The following is a 21,222-nucleotide window of genomic DNA, read 5'->3' as shown; positions in this document are numbered from 1 at the left end:
TTTTTGCGAGTGGGAGTTGGGTTTGCACTTCAGTTTTTCTTTTGGTACCGGTAACATTCACGTTCGGGTGATGCCTTTTCAAATGAGTGTGCAAGCTTGATGTGTTGCCAGCCGCGTAACCAATGTTAGTTGAACAATGCCGACAAACAGCTTTGTTTCGGTCCACCTGTCTTTGTCCGTCATCCTTGTACGTAACTGCGAAACCAAAATGTTCCCAAACCGGAGACTTCAATGATGCTGGAGGATTTTCGAGCTCAACTTTATCTGCGTTCGCCATTTAGACAGTTCCTAAAATTACTGACTATATTTGAACGCATCCCTCTGACCAGCTCTCATAGCATGCCCTCTCATCCATGAAATGACCTGCTCGCTCTATGACGCGTTGAACCCAATGTGAGCGAATCACTCTGAATGCTGCGACGCAGCACTTGAGATTACTTCCAAAAGTTGTTCACGTTCTCAATTTTTACGTTTAACGTTATATTCGTTCGGTACACTTCGGTACACACGTGTACCGAACCGAAGGGTACGTGTACCGTTACACCCCTATAAATAACGGATGTGGTTCTCTATTGAATGATTTACACGTCTAATTGTCCTTTAAAGTGGTTTCCTCAGACAGTAATTGTGTTTAAAGCACAGGTTTGTAGGTTGATCAAATGAATACCATGTTGGCACACGTTTAAAATAACCTTCGTAAAGGGGGGATCCTCTTTTTACAGCTTACTTATTTAAATGTAAGTATGATTTAAAGATGACATTGTAGTGTTCTTAAATAAGGCTTTTGCACAATCTGATATTTAATTGAGAGGCATTAGAGAACGGTTTACGCTCTCCGTCAAAAACCTGCACAGTTTAGCATGTCTTTACTGCATGGAGAGAACTCAATTAAACCTCTTTTTATAACTGGGGATAACATACAGATGGATTCTGATACAATTGTCTGTCTGTTTACTCATTTGAAGTGTGCACAATAAGAGTTTTGAATGTTTACCGAACATATATTTAAAGCAGGAATCATTTGCAGGGGTGACAGTGGCTCATCTTTCAAACCAGAAGGTTGTGGGTTCGATCCCAGCCCGTGCAGTCAACATGTGGATGTGTCTAGCATTACTATACTTGTGGGGACCTACATCTGTTGACATAGTCACGTGTGGGGACTGGCCTCCCTTATGGGGACAAATGGAGGTCCCCATAAGGGGAATCATTAATTTTAGGGTGAAGACTTGGTTAGGATTAGGATTAGGGTTAGGGTTAGGCATGTGTTGGTTATGGTTAAGGTTAGGATAAGTCTCCAGGAAATGCATGTAAGTCAATGTAATGTCCCCTGAAGCGTTGGAGAACTCCACTTCGAAACCCGCTCCCGCCCCACTGCGTCAGGCCATTGTGTCCTTGGGCAATACACTTCACCCGAATTTGCTCCTGTGGGTATTGTCCACAGTAGATGACCATTACATGTATGATCTGTATGTGTAATGTGTATTTGTAAAGCGCTTTGAGAGTCTTTGATAAAAGCGCTATAATAAATATAAGGATTATTATTATTACATGAATGAGACATGAATGGGGTGGAAAAGACCTGATAAAGTGATATATAAGAACACGCACTTACATGAAATTGTTAAAAGGCGATACTGTATCTATCATTGGTATTGACTTTACTAATCTTATTTTGGTTAAGCATAGGTTGATCATTTCATTTTCAGGTATGTATCTCAAGTTGCTTCCCCTGTTCCGCCACAAGAGGTCTCAACATGACACTGTTAAAATAAAGCAGCTTCCTGTGACACAATAACATAAAAGCACAAGCTTCTGTATTGGGGAAAAGCTGAACTCATAAAGACGGGATAAATAAATGCTGGTTGGGATTCATAGGAAAGAACAGTGTAGCACGCAGAGACATGTGTTTTTGTTTAATGAATTACTTCTGACTTATCAACTTGTTCTGTGTAAAACGTCTGCGTGTGGTGTGAATCATATGCTGGATCCAGACTGCTCTCCTCCCAGTTATTGCTCAAGACATTTGGACACACGCTGGCTTTCAAAAGATCCTTAAAGGAAATTGCAACATGTGCTGAGGGCTCCAGAAAAAAAGGAAGTCGAAGCTGGACACGTCTGAGCTAAGATTTGTCTTCTCTTTTTTAAAGATGTTTTGACAGGATTTCATGTGACCTGAGAAGGCTGTCTGCCTTTAAGGAAGGACTTCAACAACATCAGGCGGGTGAGTTCTGTCTCTAAACTCCATTAACACAGAGGGTGGATTATTGTACAGGATAAAAAAATCCCTGACATCAGCATTTCTGTCCGTGACGTAGCTACAGGACTGCCTACTTCACATCTGAAGAGATCAATACTTCAGTGAATGTCAACAACACTGGACTTTGTTTGGACAAACAAGAACCAGAACTGCTTTAGCAGTTTGCTCGCCTTTTTCCCACAATTGCGCAATTGGCTCCAAGTCATCTGTAGAAAAGTCCACCTCATTGCAGAGCTCTCGCCAAATCCTAAAACAAGTTCAATAGATGTTCTTTTCCATTACACATTGGCAACGCCACTTTTTTCCAATTGATATGCTTTATACCAGTGGTTCTCAAATGGGGGTACGCGGACCCCTAGGGGTACGTTGGAGTACTGCAGGGGGTATGTGAGATTTATTTTATGTTAATGAAAACAAATATTTAAAAAAATAGATAAATATAGCAATTTTAGGAAAAGTAAGGAAGTTTGAGCAGTGTGGGTTTTATATTAACAGTTACACATATTTCAAAACGCAAAGTGTAATAACTGCAGTTTGCCTCCCTGTCAGAATGACACAGTTCCTCAGTGAAGCTCAAGCCCATGTTTCACTACATTGTACAACTTATTAAAAAGATCAGTTCAATGCAGCTAATGTCGTCTTAGTGTTATTGCATGATGTTAAAATTGGTTTGCCATGAATTTAGTGATGGATTGTAAACATTTGAAATGTAGCATTTAAGTGTTTCTCAGTTACAAAGTTGTTGTTTTAATAAATCAGACACTGATGGTGCAGCACTGTACTGTACCTCTTTATACAGGCTTTTCTTCCCTAACAAATAGTTTTTGCGCTGATCAGGGGGTACTTGGCTGAATGTTTTTTTCAAAGTTATACAGTACGTCTTTCCTGCTATTTCTTGACACAACACTGTGTTTTTGGAGATTTACCAACAACTGTCTGTTGAGTCAGAGGGTAAAAACAAAAATAATGTTGTGGTTTCTTACATTTTCAAGTAGAAGCCTTTAAATACAAGAACAACCCTCTAAATGAGCATATGTCCCCCTTTAACCCAGGTTTTGGAGCAGGGTTAGGCACATCTAATCTAAAGTGATTGCTCAGAGAAGATATCTAGTGTATAATAAACAACGCTGATTATCATTTGTGAAAGTAAAACTTCTAATACCTCCATTAAAGCATCCCTTAAATCAGTGATTCTCAAACTTTTTTCAATAATGTACCCCCTTTGAAAAAAACATTCAGCCAAGTACCCCCTGATCAGCGCACAAACTATTTGGGCTTCACTGATCTGTGTCATTCTGACAGGGAGGCAAACTGCAGCGATTACACAAACCCACACTGCTCAAACTTCGTTACTTTTCCTAAGATTGGTATATTTGTATATTTATTTATTTTGGGGCGTGGGGAATGAAGAGAGAAAAATATATGAGCATCTTATGAGCATGGGATTTTGACCCCTCATATAAACATATGCATAATGATGCGATATACTTTGCGGCCACACGCCGTTGCCAAGCAACGCTTATTGTTTAGGTGTCCTTTGATAAGCAGGTAGTCACATCATTAACTAGAACTAGCTAGATCTGATAGATCTGGACATAAACGCGAGTGAAGTGTAACCGGACGTGAGAGAGAGATCAGATCAGCTGCTGCTGACGGAGAACACGCAGCTCTGCATGATCACAGCTCCGTGTGACGGACCGGTGAGTGGAGCAAAAGACACTAAGAGTTAGACCTAACACACTTAGCTAGTTTATCTACTCTGGAACTAGCTACACTAGTTATAAATATATGTATTCTTTACTGTCGGGTCACTCACTACAGGTTCAGCGAGCTGCACGAGACTGACGGGCTGTCAGGAGAGGGAGAGGAAAAGAGAGCACCCCGTTTATTTCCCCCATGTTATTATCCAGAGTTTCTGTAAACCTGAATAAAGTAGTTAATCTACTATTAGTAGTTTGTTTAAATGCATTAATTATGTTTGTTTTTCATTAGCATAAAATAAATCTCACATACCCCCTGCAGTACTCCAACGTACCCCTAGGGGTCCGCGTACCCCTGCAGTACTCCAACGTACCCCTAGGGGTCCGCGTACCCCCATTTGAGAACCACTGACTTAGAGGATAGTGGAAATCTTTGTGACTTGGAAGATCACACCGCTGTGTCCTTGCAAAAGTTGGGATAGCATATCACGGCAGGAATTATAAATCTTTATTTTTCTCACGTTGGTGAATTATTCCTTGAAAAGTATCAGAAATTATTGTCGGGACCCCCTTGAAAACGAGACGGTGCATCTTAAGGGGTTTATCCCAATGAATAACATTTCAATCAGAATAACTCTATTCGTCCCACAGAGGGGAAATGTACATTGTTACAGCAAAAGGGAAGAACCAAGAATAGAAAAGTAGCAACTAAGGGGCATGCATAACATATTAGATACAAATATAAATTGCACAAATTACAATTTACAAAAACACACATCCAGGTGGACAACAGAAAGTACTAGTAACAAGATTTATTTTTTAAATAGGTGTTGGCGTGTATTAAGTAGTGTGAGTAGCCAGGTAACAGAAGTACATGTGGAAGAATATATTGGACAGGTATTATTTCAGTAGTTCAATCGTCGAGATAGCAGCCAGTACAAATAATAAACATAAAGTGATATATATACACAGTATATATATAATATATGGCACATATGTGATATTGCACAACAGAGGTGGTATACTTTGTTGTTAAATGTGCGGTGATCTACCATGGTTGTAAAGTAGATATTGCTATAAAGGTTTCCGCTCGGTAAGGCTGTTTTATTTAGAGGAAAGTTATTGTAGTCAGAGGAAGGGGAAGGTTGTGTTGCAAAAAGCAAAGGGAGGTATGCAGAGATTTGACAGAAGCAATGAAAACATTGTGAGTGATCTGGAGGTGGGACAGAGTTGAGTCAGAGCCGTCTGAGCACGAGGGGCACGGGCGAGGTTTCCTCTGAGCGCTGCTGTGTAAACCATTCACTCCTTCCTGCGTCTGCTCCCTAACCTGCGTCGCTTTCTGTGAGGTGAGTCAATCTGCTCACTTTGGATAATCAAGTGTTTAATTTTCAATTTATAATTTTGTAATAGTTACTCTTAGCACCGAAAGCATGTAGAACAGATCAGATGCAGATAGCTTTGAGCAACACACTGTAAGCATTGCATGTTTAAGAGAAGTGTGTGTAATGCCAACCACAGTGTGTTAGAGGCACCTGCTGGATGCAAGCCATTCAGAGAGAGCGATATGCCTAACCTCAGAGGTGGGAGAAGTACTCAGATCTTGTACTTGAGTAGAAGTACCAGAGTGTAGGAATACTCTGGTACAGTAAAAGTCCTGCATTCAAAATGTTACTGAAGTAAAAGTATTATCATCAAAATATAGTGAAAGTAGCGACAGTAAAAGTATATATGATATGTTTTATAATGATTGATCAAGTGTTCTCAAAGCTGGTGAAGGTGCAGCTAGTCTGAATGGCTTTGTAGACTGCAGGGTAGCTGGTGGATTTACTCCAGGTGGAACTAAAGTCTGATTCAACACTTGATTATATTTACCATCATTCATCCAAGTGGAGTAAAAGTACACCCTTTACCTCTGAATTGTAGTGGAGTAAAGTACAAGAATCTCAAAGTTGTACTTAAGTACAGTACTTGAGTACTTAGTTAATCTACACCACTGTCTAATCTCATATTAGTGGTATGGCACTTTGAGTTATAATGAAAACTTGAATAGGTGTATTTTGGTCAGCTGTTTCTATGCTCGCCTTCCAAAGCATATTGTTGCCGTGCCGATGTTTTCACGTCACCATGTCCATCTGAGCCAGGCTGAAAGACACGTAGAAAGAAACTCGTACATAAGAGCCGCTGACCAAGAGAGAATAGAAACTAAAGCTTTCGTGTGTTAGACTTTGATATCTGTGGGTTTTATTAACGACTACTGAGGTTGGGTTGGTGAAGCAAAAGCATTTAAAGACTTCATTTTATTGACTGTTCAATAGAAATATACCTCGTCTCACTTCACACTGAAAACAGTCATATTGTTGCAGTCATACTGTACTCTCTTGCTCTGCCGTTGGGTACATCCCATTGTCTTTAAAGCACCCAATGAGCCTTTCATTTTGATATCCTCCCACAGGCTTCAACGTTAACCCTGCATCAAACTCAGAAATTGAACTAACCTCACACACTTCCCTTAAAACCCACTTAATGGTTGAAATCTGTCATTTATATCCGAGTATTCCCACATTGTTTTGTCCCTAATCATTTCCACCATGTAGTGATGCCTCTCCACATTTCCGGTCACTGATAATATCTTTAGTTTCAGAGATATTTTCTCAGACGTGGTTAAAAATAAACTTTAGAGGCAGGACATGAGGATCGACACAGTGGTCCTCGGATGGCGAGCATGTTTTATTTCGACAATCCTAAACCGATTTCTACGTTAGAAAAAGTGGTGGGGACACTTTTCAGATACAAAAACACTACTGCATTAAACGCCCCCGCAAACATTATACATGTTTACAATACCTTTTTTTGACAGCTAGTGCAGTAACGATGCTACGCTGCTGCTTTACCATTCTCTATTGAATTATTACGCAGGTCCAAACGGCACCACTTGGGTTACTAGAAATACAACTAAAAGTGTGAACAGTCCCTTGAGATTGTAGATCTCTTGTGCAAGTTATCCTTCCTCAAAGTGTACAATTCTGTTCCAGAACATTTTAAACACATTTTCCTAATGCCTTTGGCCATTTCCAAAAGTTGAGGGGCCGTGTCCTCAGGGTCCCCACTATAAACGATGCCTCTGGTCAGTGAACCTGACTCTGTATGCAGAATACCATAGATATCGATCAAGAGAGGAAAGCTTCACTGGTCTGACTCGTCGGCCGGGAGGGACTGTCGGTCTTCTGGAGAAACATGTGCTCCCATGTTTTGAGGTCATCTCTTAAAAAATAATCTGGGTTTCAATTCTCCATAATCACTTGGAGTCACATCCTCTTCCTCAGTGTGTTTTTGCTTTCCAAGCACTTTTCCATCACTCCAGTAACATGACATGTTGTATTCCCGCAGCTCACATGGGCGCAGTTTCCCCAAAGCATCTGAAAGTAGAGTTGACCTTTGTCGGATGCTACTTTGTAATGTTCGTTTGAGGAGTCAATTGAGTCGACTGCAACTGAGATCCAACACCAAATCCAGTCGAATTCGGGATGGCCCTGAGGTTCAGGTTGAGACTATATACATATACGCATGTGGAGAAGGGTACAAATAAACTCTTGAACATTCGATTGATAGAGGGAATACAGACTTTCTATAGAAGACACTTATCACAGGGAAGACTAACCGATGATGGTGGAATTACAGTGAGGTGTAACCTCCAATATCAGTGTCACTTCAATACTTGCTTCAGCATATTCAATCTGAATGTTAGGCCAGATTTTGTAATAGGAATCTTTTCAGTTTTTCTCACTTTTTGCTTTTAGGAAATGGCTAAAAACGATGTGTAATTCTGGGGAGAATAATAATATAATGTTTTCCTTGTGGAGTTAAGTGTTGATCCCCGTTGCACAGTGTGTGTGTTGCACAGTGTGTGTGTTGAACAGCGGTGCTTCCTCACGTTTGTCCCGTCAGTAAATAATGACCGGAATCTTCCTTTTCATGGTGACTCATAACATGACTCTTGTTGGTGCAATAAACCAAATCACTGCGACAGTACCGTATCACCGCTTCATTGTGCCGAAGCCGTGGCCGAAGCCACACTCACATTTTATTGGCACTGCACTAAAAACTATGTTGAATTATCTACAGTGAAAGTAATAGCAAAAGTAAAATAAGATGACTAATACGCTTGATTGCCAGCATGACACAGGACTGTAAAAGCACTGACTCGCTTTGTTTATGGAGCGTTATCTGTTCTATAAACTTCGTGTTGTCCTGACCTTGGACCTGTGCTCGCTCTTCAGGCTGTTATTGCTGTCGCTGTCCCAGGAACAGATGGACAAAGGTCGCACAGCTGAGCAGATGTGATGTGTACGACAACACACGCAACCAGCACTTAACCCAATGCAAACAGACACTAATGGACACTTGTTCCTTTCAGTCAGTGTTTAGCCTGGTTCCTGCCTTGAAAGCATTCTCCACAACACTGCCTTACACCTCGGTCACCTTGGACAATTCATAATAAGTCAGTTACAAACTTGTTGGAGATTATAAGAAACCCCAATGAGGATGTATCTGTCCGTGACCCCCTACATGGTGAGGATACACACATAATGATGTTTACATTAGCCTGTCCTGCCTTCAGAACACAGAAGATGGCGCCTTGCTTGAAGAGGAAAAGTCCTTTAGTTTAGGCTTCAAAAGTATCCAGTTCTCCCACTGCTGTTTTAATATCGCTGCGTCCAATTCAAGAGGCTGGATCCTCAAAAGACTAAAAGCTAGAACAAACAAATCAAGCATGCTTCAAACCCTGGTCCCGTTTCAAACACTAAATAATTATGAATGACTAATACTGGTAATAATTCAACCTTTGGGAATGGGAGAAATAACAGGGTTTTTGTGCTTCTAGAACAACGAGCCAACTCAACTAAGCGATGATTACTTCGTATTGTGAATGCCGTAATTCTGCCATTACCAGCGAATTGGTAGACAACACATTGTTTGGCGCCATGATATCCTCCCAGAGTGCATTGTTTTGGTGTCCGATAAGCCTCTGGAACAGGGGTGTCAAACTCAAGGCCCGGGGGCCACATTCGGCCCGCGACTTCATATTATGTGGCCCCACAAGCGCTTGCAAAGAATATAATATGTTTATTATACGGTTACATGCTACAGAAGCACGTTGCCCATAAACTACATGTCCCACAATGCATCTCAAATATGACTTTTTTCTCAGAATTTGCCTTTTTTTCTTCAAAATATGCATTTTTTCATAGAATTCCTTTTTCTCAGAATTAGATTTTTATTTCAAAATGTCACTTCTACTTATTTTCTCTCCAGAATTTGGCTTTTCTTTTTAAATCATTTTGGGAAATACGCACTGAAGAGACTTGCCCTATACTTCTGCTTTCAGACGTAGTTAATTATGAAGTTATTACCCTATCCGATGATAATCCAATGCAGAGGCAATGATGTAATATAATACATTTTTTTTATATATATGATATATTTATATATGTATTTTTACATAGTCTTAAAGTTACAACCGGCCCGTTGAGTGCAACCAGAATGCTGATTTGGCCCGCGATGAAATTGAGTTTGACACCCCTGCTCTAGAACTTTCTGGCTCTACAAGTTGAAACGGAGGACTTCAAAGAGGGTCTCTGGGAGGATTAGACCTTGTTCTGTATGGAGGTCAAACAGCTTCAACCTGGGTCTTAGATCTTCTGAAGACAAACCATTACAGGCCTTCAGAAGATCCGACCTGTTGATTAAAAGCTGATGGAGGATTACAGTCCTTGATTTGATGGCCGTGCGTTCTTACAATAATAGAAATGGCTGCACGACTTGAATGATTTCCTCTGAGTAGCAATGCCAGCGTTCTTAGCCTGAAGGGTAAAAAAGCAAGCACGGATATAAAAAGGCACACACATTTTGGCAGCGGCATCCTCTTTCTCTTTCAACAGTTTCCTGCCAGGAAGCATATTTCCATTGGCTATCTAGCTGTTGTCTGCAGTCGAGTGCAGAGAGGGTTATACTTTAGTCAAAGTAATAATACTACACTGTTAAAATACTAGTACTTCATTTAAAAAGGTACTTAAGTGTTAACTAGGACCAGGATAATGTACTTAAAGTGTAAGAAGTAAAAGCACACATTGCAGAAAGAAACAAAAACATTGTTTTATAGTTCTTCAAAGTTTGTGTGTAAAAATCTGGATTTATAAAGCTATAAAATATGTAGTATTATGTAGTAAAAAGTTTCAACCCCTTGATTGTGGAGTGGCACAGTAAGATATTACTAAAGTAAAGTACAAGTACCTGAAATGTGTAAATAAGTTACCATTAATATGTGAGGGTTAAGTTAAGATGTGCAAAAATGAAAAGATGCTTATACACTGAAACGTTGACTTTAATTAAATGTATTCTGTCAACAGATTTCACATAACTGTATTAGGTTAGTTGAAAGCAAGCAATTAGAGCCGGGACTCGATTAAAAAAATTAATCTAATTAATTAGAGGCTTTGTAATTAATTAATCGAAATTAATCGCATTTTTAATCAAATATACATATTTGACCTGAGAACAGTGAGAAGCAGTTTCCACATGGATGTTACTCCAAGTGGTCGACAGTCGAGTGCAATCCAGTGAGCTGGTTCTTTTCTCAGACGTGGACTGACTTATCCTGGCCCTGAAACCAGTCATCTGGTTGAGTGTGGGTTGGGTCAGGGGCTGAAGTCGAATAGTCCATTTAGCTTAGGAACCTTCCTAAAGGAGTGAAATGACCCGGAAGTCCCTCAGTGGCAGCCATGATAAGTGCCGTTCGAATTCTCTAGAATGATGAGAATGAAAGGAAAGGAGGTTTCAAACTTCCTTTATAACCTCCTTTAGCTTAGGAACCACTGGACCTCCCTAACCGACAGGAGAGGAGAAAATGCTGCCCCACAATGCCTTGCAGCCGCAGCATTTGCCGTCACTCAACAGTCGGCCGTTCACGGAAAAAAACGATTATGACGGAGAAATGATATCATGAAAGTTACGGTGCTTATTAAGCTTTTTAAAACATAGGTGGTAAGTTGCCAAAGTGCTTTGTTTTGAACGTTCATCAGTATTATAATCAAAGAGAGAAATATGAACGTTAGTTTTTACTGAAATGATCAAATAAAGTCAACATCTCAGTCTTTACTGAGCTGTGTGGGGTTTGTTCAACTTCTAAAAGATGTTTGAATGGTGATATACACAGTGATAGATGTTAAGAACTAACGTTTATAATAAATACATCTGTATTGATTTTAAGATCTTTAGTTCATACAAGCATACGTATTGGGATCATTTGTATTAATGTGGACCGGAGGGAGAGGGTGACGAGCATAAGTTTCACTTTCCTTTTTTATTTAAATTCCAGCTTTGGTCCTGAAGAATCTGTTTCTCTGTTGTCCACGTTCATAAAGCAAAGCAGCAGCATCAGAGCAGGTGCAGAGTCTCTAGATGAGTTCACAGTAGTCCCTCGTTCTTATTAAACATCCATGTTGTAGTCCGCTGTATAGAAAACTGTGGTTTCCATAGTTCCCCCACAGCAGCAGACACACACCAGAGAGGCTTCTCAATACTCAAATTTCCCCTCCTCGACTCCTCGGTCCTCCGGTAGTGACCCGGAAATGAATTTCAGCGCGCCATTTTGAAGGACGTCTCATTTCTCTAAATGCACACCGAGGACCGAGGATCGAGCATCGAGGATTCTCTCTGGAGGAGCTATAACCGAGGATACACTGATGGTTCCTCCACGGATGCATTTCCGGGAACGGTGGAGGCGTGACGCACGGCCGGACTTAGCTCAGCCAATGACAGCTCTGCATGCATCCCCTGGATATTATTTGAGAACCTGCTCTCATCGCAACGCGATGTTTACAGTGAGAACAGCTGTGAGGTGCAGAAAGCAGAGCAGTGTGTAAAATATATATCACTCAGTAGAACAGGCCTACTCTCTTTATTTGCTTTAGTTTAGTAGATATCTACAAACAGTCCATATTTTTCTAAAACCATTTAGTGCTTCACAATAAAATACACAACGGCTGTAGCCTGATTATGCTTTAGCAGCTGTAGGTGTGTGTGGTACAGTATGTAGGTGTGTGTTGTAGAGTGTGTAGGTGTGTGTTGTACAGTGTGTAGGTGCGTGTTGTACAGTGTGTAGGTGTGTGTGTTGTACAGTGTGTAGGTGTGTGTGTTGTACAGTGCGCAGATGCCGCGGACAGACAGGTCTCAGTTGGTTTGGTGTCCTCTGCTTACTTTTAATACTTGCTAATACAACTTATGGCCTGTAATTTCAATTCCCCATTTCAGCGACAAGAGAGAGGGGGGGATATATCCAGTCTCTGATTGTGTTACGTTATTATGAGAGTGCTCTCATACTTTAAATTGTATATATTTATATAAATATATTTGTGTGTGTGTGTCCGCATCTGTAGCCTGTTATTGTCTCATTATACCGCACTCTCAATGAATGCAAAGTAAATATGTGGGGGAACAATGTTCAGCTGATCTAACAGAGATTATAAAATATGACAAAACACTCGACAGCTGATGCAGCTGTTGCCACGTAATAATGAACGGACGTCGCTTTAATATGACCGCTCAGAGGAGAGGAGTTCTCATTTCTTTAAACGTCTGCTGCTTCCCCTCCTCTCTCCTCGGTTCCCCTCCTCGGTCCTCCGCTCGCATCTCCTGTGGGCGGGTCTAAGTATCGAGGAGGGGAGTCGAGGAGGGGAGTCGAGGAGGGGACATTTGAGTATTGAGAAGCCTCTAATGACGTCCGCTGGCGCATCATAAACACGTCAGATAGTGAAAGTGCATTCGGATTCTCTAAAGTACCGCAGTCTCTTCTCCTAAGTCCTTTTTAATTCTCCTATCCACTATCCCTTAACCCCGTGGCGTTTCACTCAGAGGTCAAGGAATAGACGATAGGGTTAGAACTTAGGAGCTGATTTTTAAACTATCCGACTGCAGCCTAGAGATGGCAAATCCGGATCATTTTATGGACTCGGAGTCTTCTGAGTCAATCATTGAAGAGATCCGGATCATACGAGTCATTTGAGTCATATGAGTCAGCATGACCAAGACCGTAGAAATCCTACCGGTGAAACCGAAAAGTTGTTGCATTTAACCAGCATATTAAACTAACGTTACATTAACCTCCGCTACACAGTACACAGTGTCTTTTGCTTTAATAAAACATGTGTGTGTGTGTGCATTTTAAAAAATAAGTGTTTTGCATTATATGTATATAGTTATTTTAATATGTTCCTGTACTTAAGCTAATTTTGCACAATTGTGTTTTCATTTAATAATAATAATAATAATAATAATAATAATAATAATAATAATAATTGTATAATTACATTTTATATATTCTAACTGTTTTGCAATTTTCTATCATTTGTTTCTTTTTGTGTGCCATGTTCAAAATAAACGAGTTTCCAAGTAAGATCCTTATTGGAAATGCAGATATTATTACAGGAGACTGTTGCACAACATGACCATTTTGTTAGAAGTCTACACTGAAACTTAATTTAGAGCCGGAAAAATCGCGGGATCCGTGAATCCAGGTCAATGATCGAGAGAGACCAGTAGCCTACGAGGACTCAGAGCCGTAACATATAGCAGGCAGCAGATCCAGAGATCCAGAGATCCAGCAGACTCGTCCCCATGCACGAATCTACAGCAGACTCAGCCCCTCCTCCGGCTCGCACGGCTCCCGCGAGTCCCACGGCTCCCTCGACGAGTCGCAGCAGACTCAGAGATTTGCGGACTCACGGCTCACTCACGGCTCCCGCGAGTCCAACGACTCACGGCTCACGGGACTCTCGCGGGAGCCGGAGGAGGGGCTGAATTTGCTGTTGATTCGTGCATGGCGACGAGTCTGCTGGATCTCTGGATACAACAACGTTGTAATGTGATTGTACACGTTATAAAGAGAGTAAAGAGTGACGCAATTTATAGTTTTAATTGTTACGTCACATCAGGTGTAGGACTCAAAGGACTCGGGTTAATCGAGAGGGAGACTCGTCACGACCGGCTCATTACTAGGATCCGGGTTAATGATCCGGATGAATCATGACTCGCCCATCTCTACTGCAGCCAGGGTGTGGTTCCTTGCACTCGGAGTCAGGCTAACTGCTACATGCTAGCTGCTACATGCTTTGCATTTAGGTGATACTTTAGGCTTGATGTGCTGCGGTGATATGCACATTCTTTTTTGCATAATTTGCACACAGCCGTGCTCTTGGCGACGCTTCCATCCGTCCGTTTTTTAAAACAAAATGTCCCATCCACGGGGCCGACCAAAGCGGTCTCATCAACTTGTTCGTTCATGTTTGACTATTGTTCACCGTGGTTTGTTGTTGTTTGAAGTCCCATGCTGAAGTCATGAACGTTAGTTGGTGCTCCAGTATAATCGGTACGCCTGAAACTCATCCAGTGAGAAACGTTCCGCTGTGCAAAAATAAGTGCGATTAAAATGCGTTAATTTTTGTGTAATTAATTAATCTTAATTAACGCGTTAAAGTCCCGGCCCTAAAAGCAATACTATTAGTTTAAATTTTAAAAAGTAGGTTCAACTTAATATTATTGCTTTCAACTAACCAACTAACCCAATACAGTTGTGTGAAATGTGTTGACATGATACATTTATTTAAAGGTCTTCTTCAGTGTACAGAGTTTTTACCAAGTGTGAGTGAACTGAGAAAGCGTGTGTTATAATCACCAAACCGTCAGCCCAACAGTGTCTATCACTAAATCACTGCTCAACCGCCGCCGACACCTCCAGCCCTCCCTCAACGTGTCTCTGCTCAGTCACATCCGTTTGTCTCGGCCTCATCATGTGTGACTTCCACATTCACCACAGCCTGAACATCTCTTCCCACGCTCCTCTCTGCCCGGGCTTGTCCCAGAGCACAACTACGCTCCCTAAACGCTCTGAGACTCGAGAACCAGAAACAACGTACAGAAGCAGAAGATGAAGTCTGTGCCTCGAGAAAAAAACATATAACCTCCAAGCTTTAAAGGTATTATGCAAAATCCACTTGTTCATGTCTCTTCTACATCAACATGTGTCCCCTCTTCTTCATGTCTCTTCTACATCAACATGTGTCCCCTCTTCTTCATGTCTCTTCTACATCAACATGTGTCCCCTCTTCTTCATGTCTCTTCTACATCAACATGTGTCCCCTCTTCTGTATGTCTCTTCTACATCAACATGTGTCCCCTCTTCTTCATGTCTCTTCTACATCAACATGTGTCCCCTCTTCTTCATGTCTCTTCTACATCAACATGTGTCCCCTCTTCTGTATGTCTCTTCTACATCAACATGTGTCCCCTCTTCTTCATGTCTCTTCTACATCAACATGTGTCCCCTCTTCTGTATGTCTCTTCTACATCAACACGTGTCCCCTCTTCTTCATGTCTCTTCTACATCAACATGTGTCCCCTCTTCTGTATGTCTCTTCTACATCAACACGTGTCCCCTCTTCTTCATGTCTCTTCTACATCAACATGTGTCCCCTCTTCTTCATGTCTCTTCTACATCAACATGTGTCCCCTCTTCTTCATGTCTCTTCTACATCAACATGTGTCCCCTCTTCTTCATGTCTCTTCTACATCAACATGTGTCCCCTCTTCTTCATGTCTCTTCTACATCAACATGTGTCCCCTCTTCTTCATGTCTCTTCTACATCAACATGTGTCCCCTCTTCTGTATGTCTCTTCTACATCAACATGTGTCCTCTCTTCTCCATGTCTCTTCTACATCAACATGTGTCCCCTCTTCTTCATGTCTCTTCTACATCAACATGTGTCCCCTCTTCTTCATGTCTCTTCTACATCAACATGTGTCCCCTCTTCTTCATGTCTCTTCTACATCAACATGTGTCCCCTCTTCTTCATGTCTCTTCTACATCAACATGTGTCCCCTCTTCTCCATGTCTCTACTACATCAACATGTGTCCCCTCTTCTTCGTGTCTCTTCTACATCAACGTGTGTCCCCTCTTCTTCATGTCTCTTCTACATCAACATGTGTCCTATCTTCATGTCTCTTCTACATCAACATGTGTTCCCTCTTCTCCATGTCTCTTCTACATCAACATGTGTCCCCTCTTCTTCATGTCTCTTCTTCATCAACATGTGTCCCCTCTTCTTCATGTCTCTTCTACATCAACATGTGTCCCCTCTTCTTCATGTCTCTTCTACATCAACATGTGTCCCCTCTTCTCCATGTCTCTTCTACATCAACACGTGTCCCCTCTTCTTCATGTCTCTTCTACATCAACATGTGTCCCCTCTTCTCCATGTCTCTACTACATCAACATGTGTCCCCTCTTCTTCATGTCTCTTCTACATCAACATGTGTCCCCTCTTCTTCATGTCTCTTCTACATCAACATGTGTCCCCTCTTCTTCATGTCTCTTCTACATCAACATGTGTCCCCCCTTCTTCACGTCTCTTCTACATCAACATGTGTCCCCTCTTCTCCATGTCTCTTCTACATCAACATGTGTCCCCTCTTCTTTATGTCTCTTCTACATCAACATGTGTCCCCTCTTCTCCATGTCTCTTCTACATCAACATGTGTCCCCTCTTCTTCATGTCTCTTCTACATCAACATGTGTCCCCTCTTCTCCGTGTCTCTTCTACATCAACATGTGTCCCCTCTTCTTCGTGTCTCTTCTACATCAACATGTGTCCCCTCTTCTTCATGTCTCTCCTACATCAACATGTGTCCCCTCTTCTTCGTGTCTCTTCTACATCAACATGTGTCCCCTCTTCCTCATGTCTCTTCTACATCAACATGTGTCCCCTCTTCTCCATGTCTCTTCTACATCAACATGTGTCCCCTCTTCTTCATGTCTCTACATCAACATGTGTCCCCTCTTCTTCATGTCTCTTCTACATCAACATGTGTCCCCTCTTCTCCATGTCTCTTCTACATCAACATGTGTCCCCTCTTCTTCATGTCTCTTCTACATCAACATGTGTCCCCTCTTCTTCATGTCTCTTCTACATCAACATGTGTCCCCTCTTCTTCCTGTCTCTTCTACATCAACATGTGTCCCCTCTTCTTCGTGTCTCTTCTACATCAACATGTGTCCCCTCTTCTTCATGTCTCTTCTACATCAACATGTCCCCTCTTCTTCATGTCTCTTCTACATCAACATGTGTCCCCTCTTCTCCATGTCTCTTCTACATCAACATGGGTCCCCTCTTCTTCATGTCTCTTCTACATCAACATGTGTCCCCTCTTCTTCATGTCTCTTCTACATCAACATGTGTCCCCTCTTCCTCATGTCTCTTCTACATCAACATGTGTCCCCTCTTCTCCATGTCTCTTCTACATCAACATGTGTCCCCTCTTCTTCATGTCTCTTCTACATCAACATGTGTCCCCTCTTCTCCATGTCTCTTCTACATCAACATGTGTCCCCTCTTCTTCATGTCTCTTCTACATCAACATGTGTCCCCTCTTCTTCATGTCTCTTCTACATCAACATGTGTCCCCTCTTCTTCATGTCTCTTCTACATCAACATGTGTCCCCTCTTCTTCGTGTCTCTTCTACATCAACATGTGTCCCCTCTTCTTCATGTCTCTTCTACATCAACATGTCCCCTCTTCTTCATGTCTCTTCTACATCAACATGTGTCCCCTCTTCTTCATGTCTCTTCTACATCAACATGTGTCCCCTCTTCTCCATGTCTCTTCTACATCAACATGTGTCCCCTCTTCTTAATGTCTCTTCTACATCAACATGTGTCCCCTCTTCTCCATGTCTCTTCTACATCAACACGTGTCCCCTCTTCTTCATGTCTCTTCTACATCAACATGTGTCCCCTCTTCTTCGTGTCTCTTCTACATCAACATGTGTCCCCTCTTCTTCATGTCTCTTCTACATCAACATGTGTCCCCTCTTCTTCATGTCTCTTCTACATCAACATGTGTCCCCTCTTCTTCATGTCTCTTCTACATCACCATGTGTCCCCTCTTCTCCATGTCTCTTCTACATCAACATGTGTCCCCTCTTCTGTATGTCTCTTCTACATCAACATGTGTCCCCTCTTCTCCATGTCTCTTCTACATCAACATGTGTCCCATCTTCTTCATGTCTCTTCTACATCAACATGTGTCCCCTCTTCTTCATGTCTCTTCTACATCAACATGTGTCCCCTCTTCTGTATGTCTCTTCTACATCAACATGTGTCCCCTCTTCTCCATGTCTCTTCTACATCAACATGTGTCCCCTCTTCTGTATGTCTCTTCTACATCAACATGTGTCCCCTCTCTCCCATGTCTCTTCTACATCAACATGTGTCCCCTCTTCTTCATGTCTCTTCTACATCAACATGTGTCCCCTCTTCTTCACGTCTCTTCTACATCAACATGTGTCCCCTCTGTGGAAAGAGACTCTGAAAGTTTCAGGAACAAATATTCTCTCTCTTTTTGATCCATTTCTATGAAAACCTGTCTGAAAATGAGCTGATCAGATGTTGTCCACTTGATGGAATCAGCACTTTTGAAACGGGGCTGAAACAGAGGGGATTGTGGGATGCTATCTGTTTGGTGTTAGGAGCCATATATTGATGAAAAACAGTATAATAGACGACCTTTAACTTATATTTGCCAAATTCCATATCTGTAATCAAAATGTAAGACTTTTGTCTCTCCATATTTTACCCTTTTTTTAGCTTCTTGCTTCCGTATGTCTCCTTGCAAGAATACATGTTTAACGCCGAAGCAGGGACCATCTTAAACCTCGGTTGAAAACGCCCTATATTGTAGAGATCAGTGAGATACTGTATGCTTGTAGTGGAAACACGTTTGATATTGTGAATGCATGTGGTGAACAGCGTGGTAAGATTACATCAGTTTCTATCAGATAAGACTATGAAGCTGAGGTGCACCATATGAAAGGGATTGTTATGAATCTCCTAAAGGTTTCTCAACCCGAACCAGAGGGTGGAAACATGACCCATCATCCTGCTTCTCTGTGTTCTGGTTGGGTCTGATTGAGGTCAACTGCCTTTGTGGACACCATTCCCTTCGTGATTAGAATAACTCTTCATCCTTCACCTCAGGGGCGGAGTAGGTTTTCTACACGTTGGAACAGGTTTCAAAGCCATAACTAGATTGAAATAATGCGTGAAATTGTGGATAGGGATGAGAAACTGGGTTGTGAAACTTGGCTTTGATTTGAGTTCATGAGTAAAGATCCAAGGGGAAAGCTACACGTTCTGTGGAACTGAGTCAGTCCAAACACATGTTTCCAGCTTTAGTCACGAGCTTTAATTACAGTCCAGGGAGGTGACTCGATCGACGACGGTACCGGTCATTTATCAAAACAATCAAAAGTGACAGCGTTGGTTGAGGGAAAACTAACAATGTAATGTTTTTGTTGTATTGACATATCGGCATAGTTCAAGTTCTTTTTTAATAGTTGATCAGCATCCTGTCAAGAAATTGATGGTGCCATTTGGTACCAAAGTGTACCAAATCTATGTAGCTTGTTGGTACTGTCCAATTTACCAAACATCAAACACTTTTATGGGAAAATATTTGTTTATATTCATATTTTCATTTATATTGTTAAACTTTTTACATTTGTAATGCTATTTTATTTCTATTTCTGAAATATGTTGGACTGTTTATTTCTTGTGTCTTAATTTCTCTTATGTACATTGCCTTGTGTTTTTTATGCTGCTGCAACGCAAACATTTCCCAAATTGGGATAAATAAAGTATCCATCTATCTACCTATCCATCCATCTATCTATCTATCCATCTACCTACCTACCTACCTACCTACCTATCTATCCATCCATCTATCTATCCATCCATCTACCTACCTATCCATCTATCTATCTATCCACCTACCTACCTACCTACCTACCTATCTATCCCATCCATCTATCTATCCATCTACCTACCTACCTATCCATCTATCTATCTATCCACCTACCTACCTACCTACCTACCTATCTATCCATCCATCTATCTATCCATCCATCTACCTACCTATCCATCTATCTACCTATCTATCCACCTACCTACCTACCTACCTACCTATCCATCTATCCATCTACCTACCTACCTATCCATCTATCCATCTATCTACCTACCTACCCACCTATCTATCCATCTACCTATCTATCTATCTATCTACCTACCTACCTACCTACCTATCCATCCATCTACCCACCTACCTATCCATCTATCTATCTATCCATCTACCTACCTACCTACCTACCTATCCATCTATCTATCTATCTACCTATCTATCTATCTATCTATCTATCTATCTATCCATCTACCTATCTATCCATCTATCCATCTATCCATCTACCTATCCATCGATCTATCCATCTAATGAACACACCTGAGCTCTAACCTCAGCAGTGTTGTTGCCTTTCTCAGTTGTACAAGTTAGCAACATGAGCAAGCTTCTGTAACCACAAATATGCTTTGACCTACGCATTGTTTAACCAACTAAAGCACACATTACAAATGTTGAGACACGCTCTGAGAGAAAGACATACTTGCGGTAAATCACCATTTAACGTGATGGGTAATGTTAATCCTACTAGAGCCACCTACAAAGGAAGGCATGCCAAAAACTCACTCGACTCGACAACAGCTTTCCCTGAGGGTTCATTCACAGCTGTCACGCGAGGCTGAGTAGGAACGCTCGATTGCGTAAGGCGATTCTGAGGAATGCATGGACTCCTTCCAACGCGTCACGCAGAGGTTTCTGCACAAATGACTCCTGAAATACTAGAACATTTGTCACAACTGTTCGTACAACTGAGGTAGAGGGATGGTGAGAGAGAAGCGGGGTTTATACTTTGTACAATTACGTAAAATGCTTTTGAAAAAGATAGGAAGCAGTAATAAAAGTATCCATAGAGTGAAGCAAAAGTTGCTTTAGAGAGGAAGAGAAGAAATATAAGGGGAATTAAAGTTTGGCTTTAAGAAAGAAAAAAATTACATTTACATTCCCTCGTGACCGGACAGAAGAGGTCCAGTAAGTTGTTGGCTGTTTGCCATGGTTACAGGCTATTCCTCTAGTAGCACTTTGACTAAGGCTGGTTGTAAACGCTCATCTCTAACTGTTGTTGATCTGTTTTCTAGCCATGGGCCGGTGGTCAACCCTAGGAGGAAGCCTTCTGTTTTTCCTCGGGCTATCTGGGACCTGTACAGGATTCGAACAAGGTGAGTCCCACTCTGCTCTCAAATGACTCTTTACTAGAGCTCTGAGA

The 21,222-nt window shown here is 41.5% G+C and overlaps 1 protein-coding gene across 4 annotated transcripts in view; it reads left to right on the top strand.

The window, feature by feature from the left end:
* Positions 1 to 1,914: 1,914 nt before the first annotated feature.
* LOC117466565 (interleukin-1 receptor type 1-like) overlaps positions 1,915 to 21,222 on the top strand; it is a 41,171-nt gene continuing 21,863 nt past the window's right edge. The window contains exons 1-2 of one of the 4 annotated variants that reach the window (XM_034109882.2): positions 1,915 to 2,221; positions 21,095 to 21,175. In XM_034109882.2, the coding sequence (XP_033965773.1) occupies positions 21,097 to 21,175 (79 nt within the window). In that variant the 5' untranslated portion in view covers positions 1,915 to 2,221; positions 21,095 to 21,096. Of the gene's footprint in view, positions 2,222 to 5,153; positions 5,304 to 20,774; positions 20,988 to 21,094; positions 21,176 to 21,222 lie in introns of those variants that run through there. The other 3 variants (XM_034109885.2, XM_034109881.2, XM_034109884.2) reach the window with 3 other exon arrangements.

The sequence above is a fragment of the Pseudochaenichthys georgianus genome, chromosome 21 (genome assembly GCF_902827115.2).
Source record: "Pseudochaenichthys georgianus chromosome 21, fPseGeo1.2, whole genome shotgun sequence".
NCBI lineage: Eukaryota > Metazoa > Chordata > Actinopteri > Perciformes > Channichthyidae > Pseudochaenichthys > Pseudochaenichthys georgianus.
The sequence above is the reverse complement of the archived record's forward strand: the minus strand, read 5'-3'. Positions and strand labels throughout refer to the sequence as shown.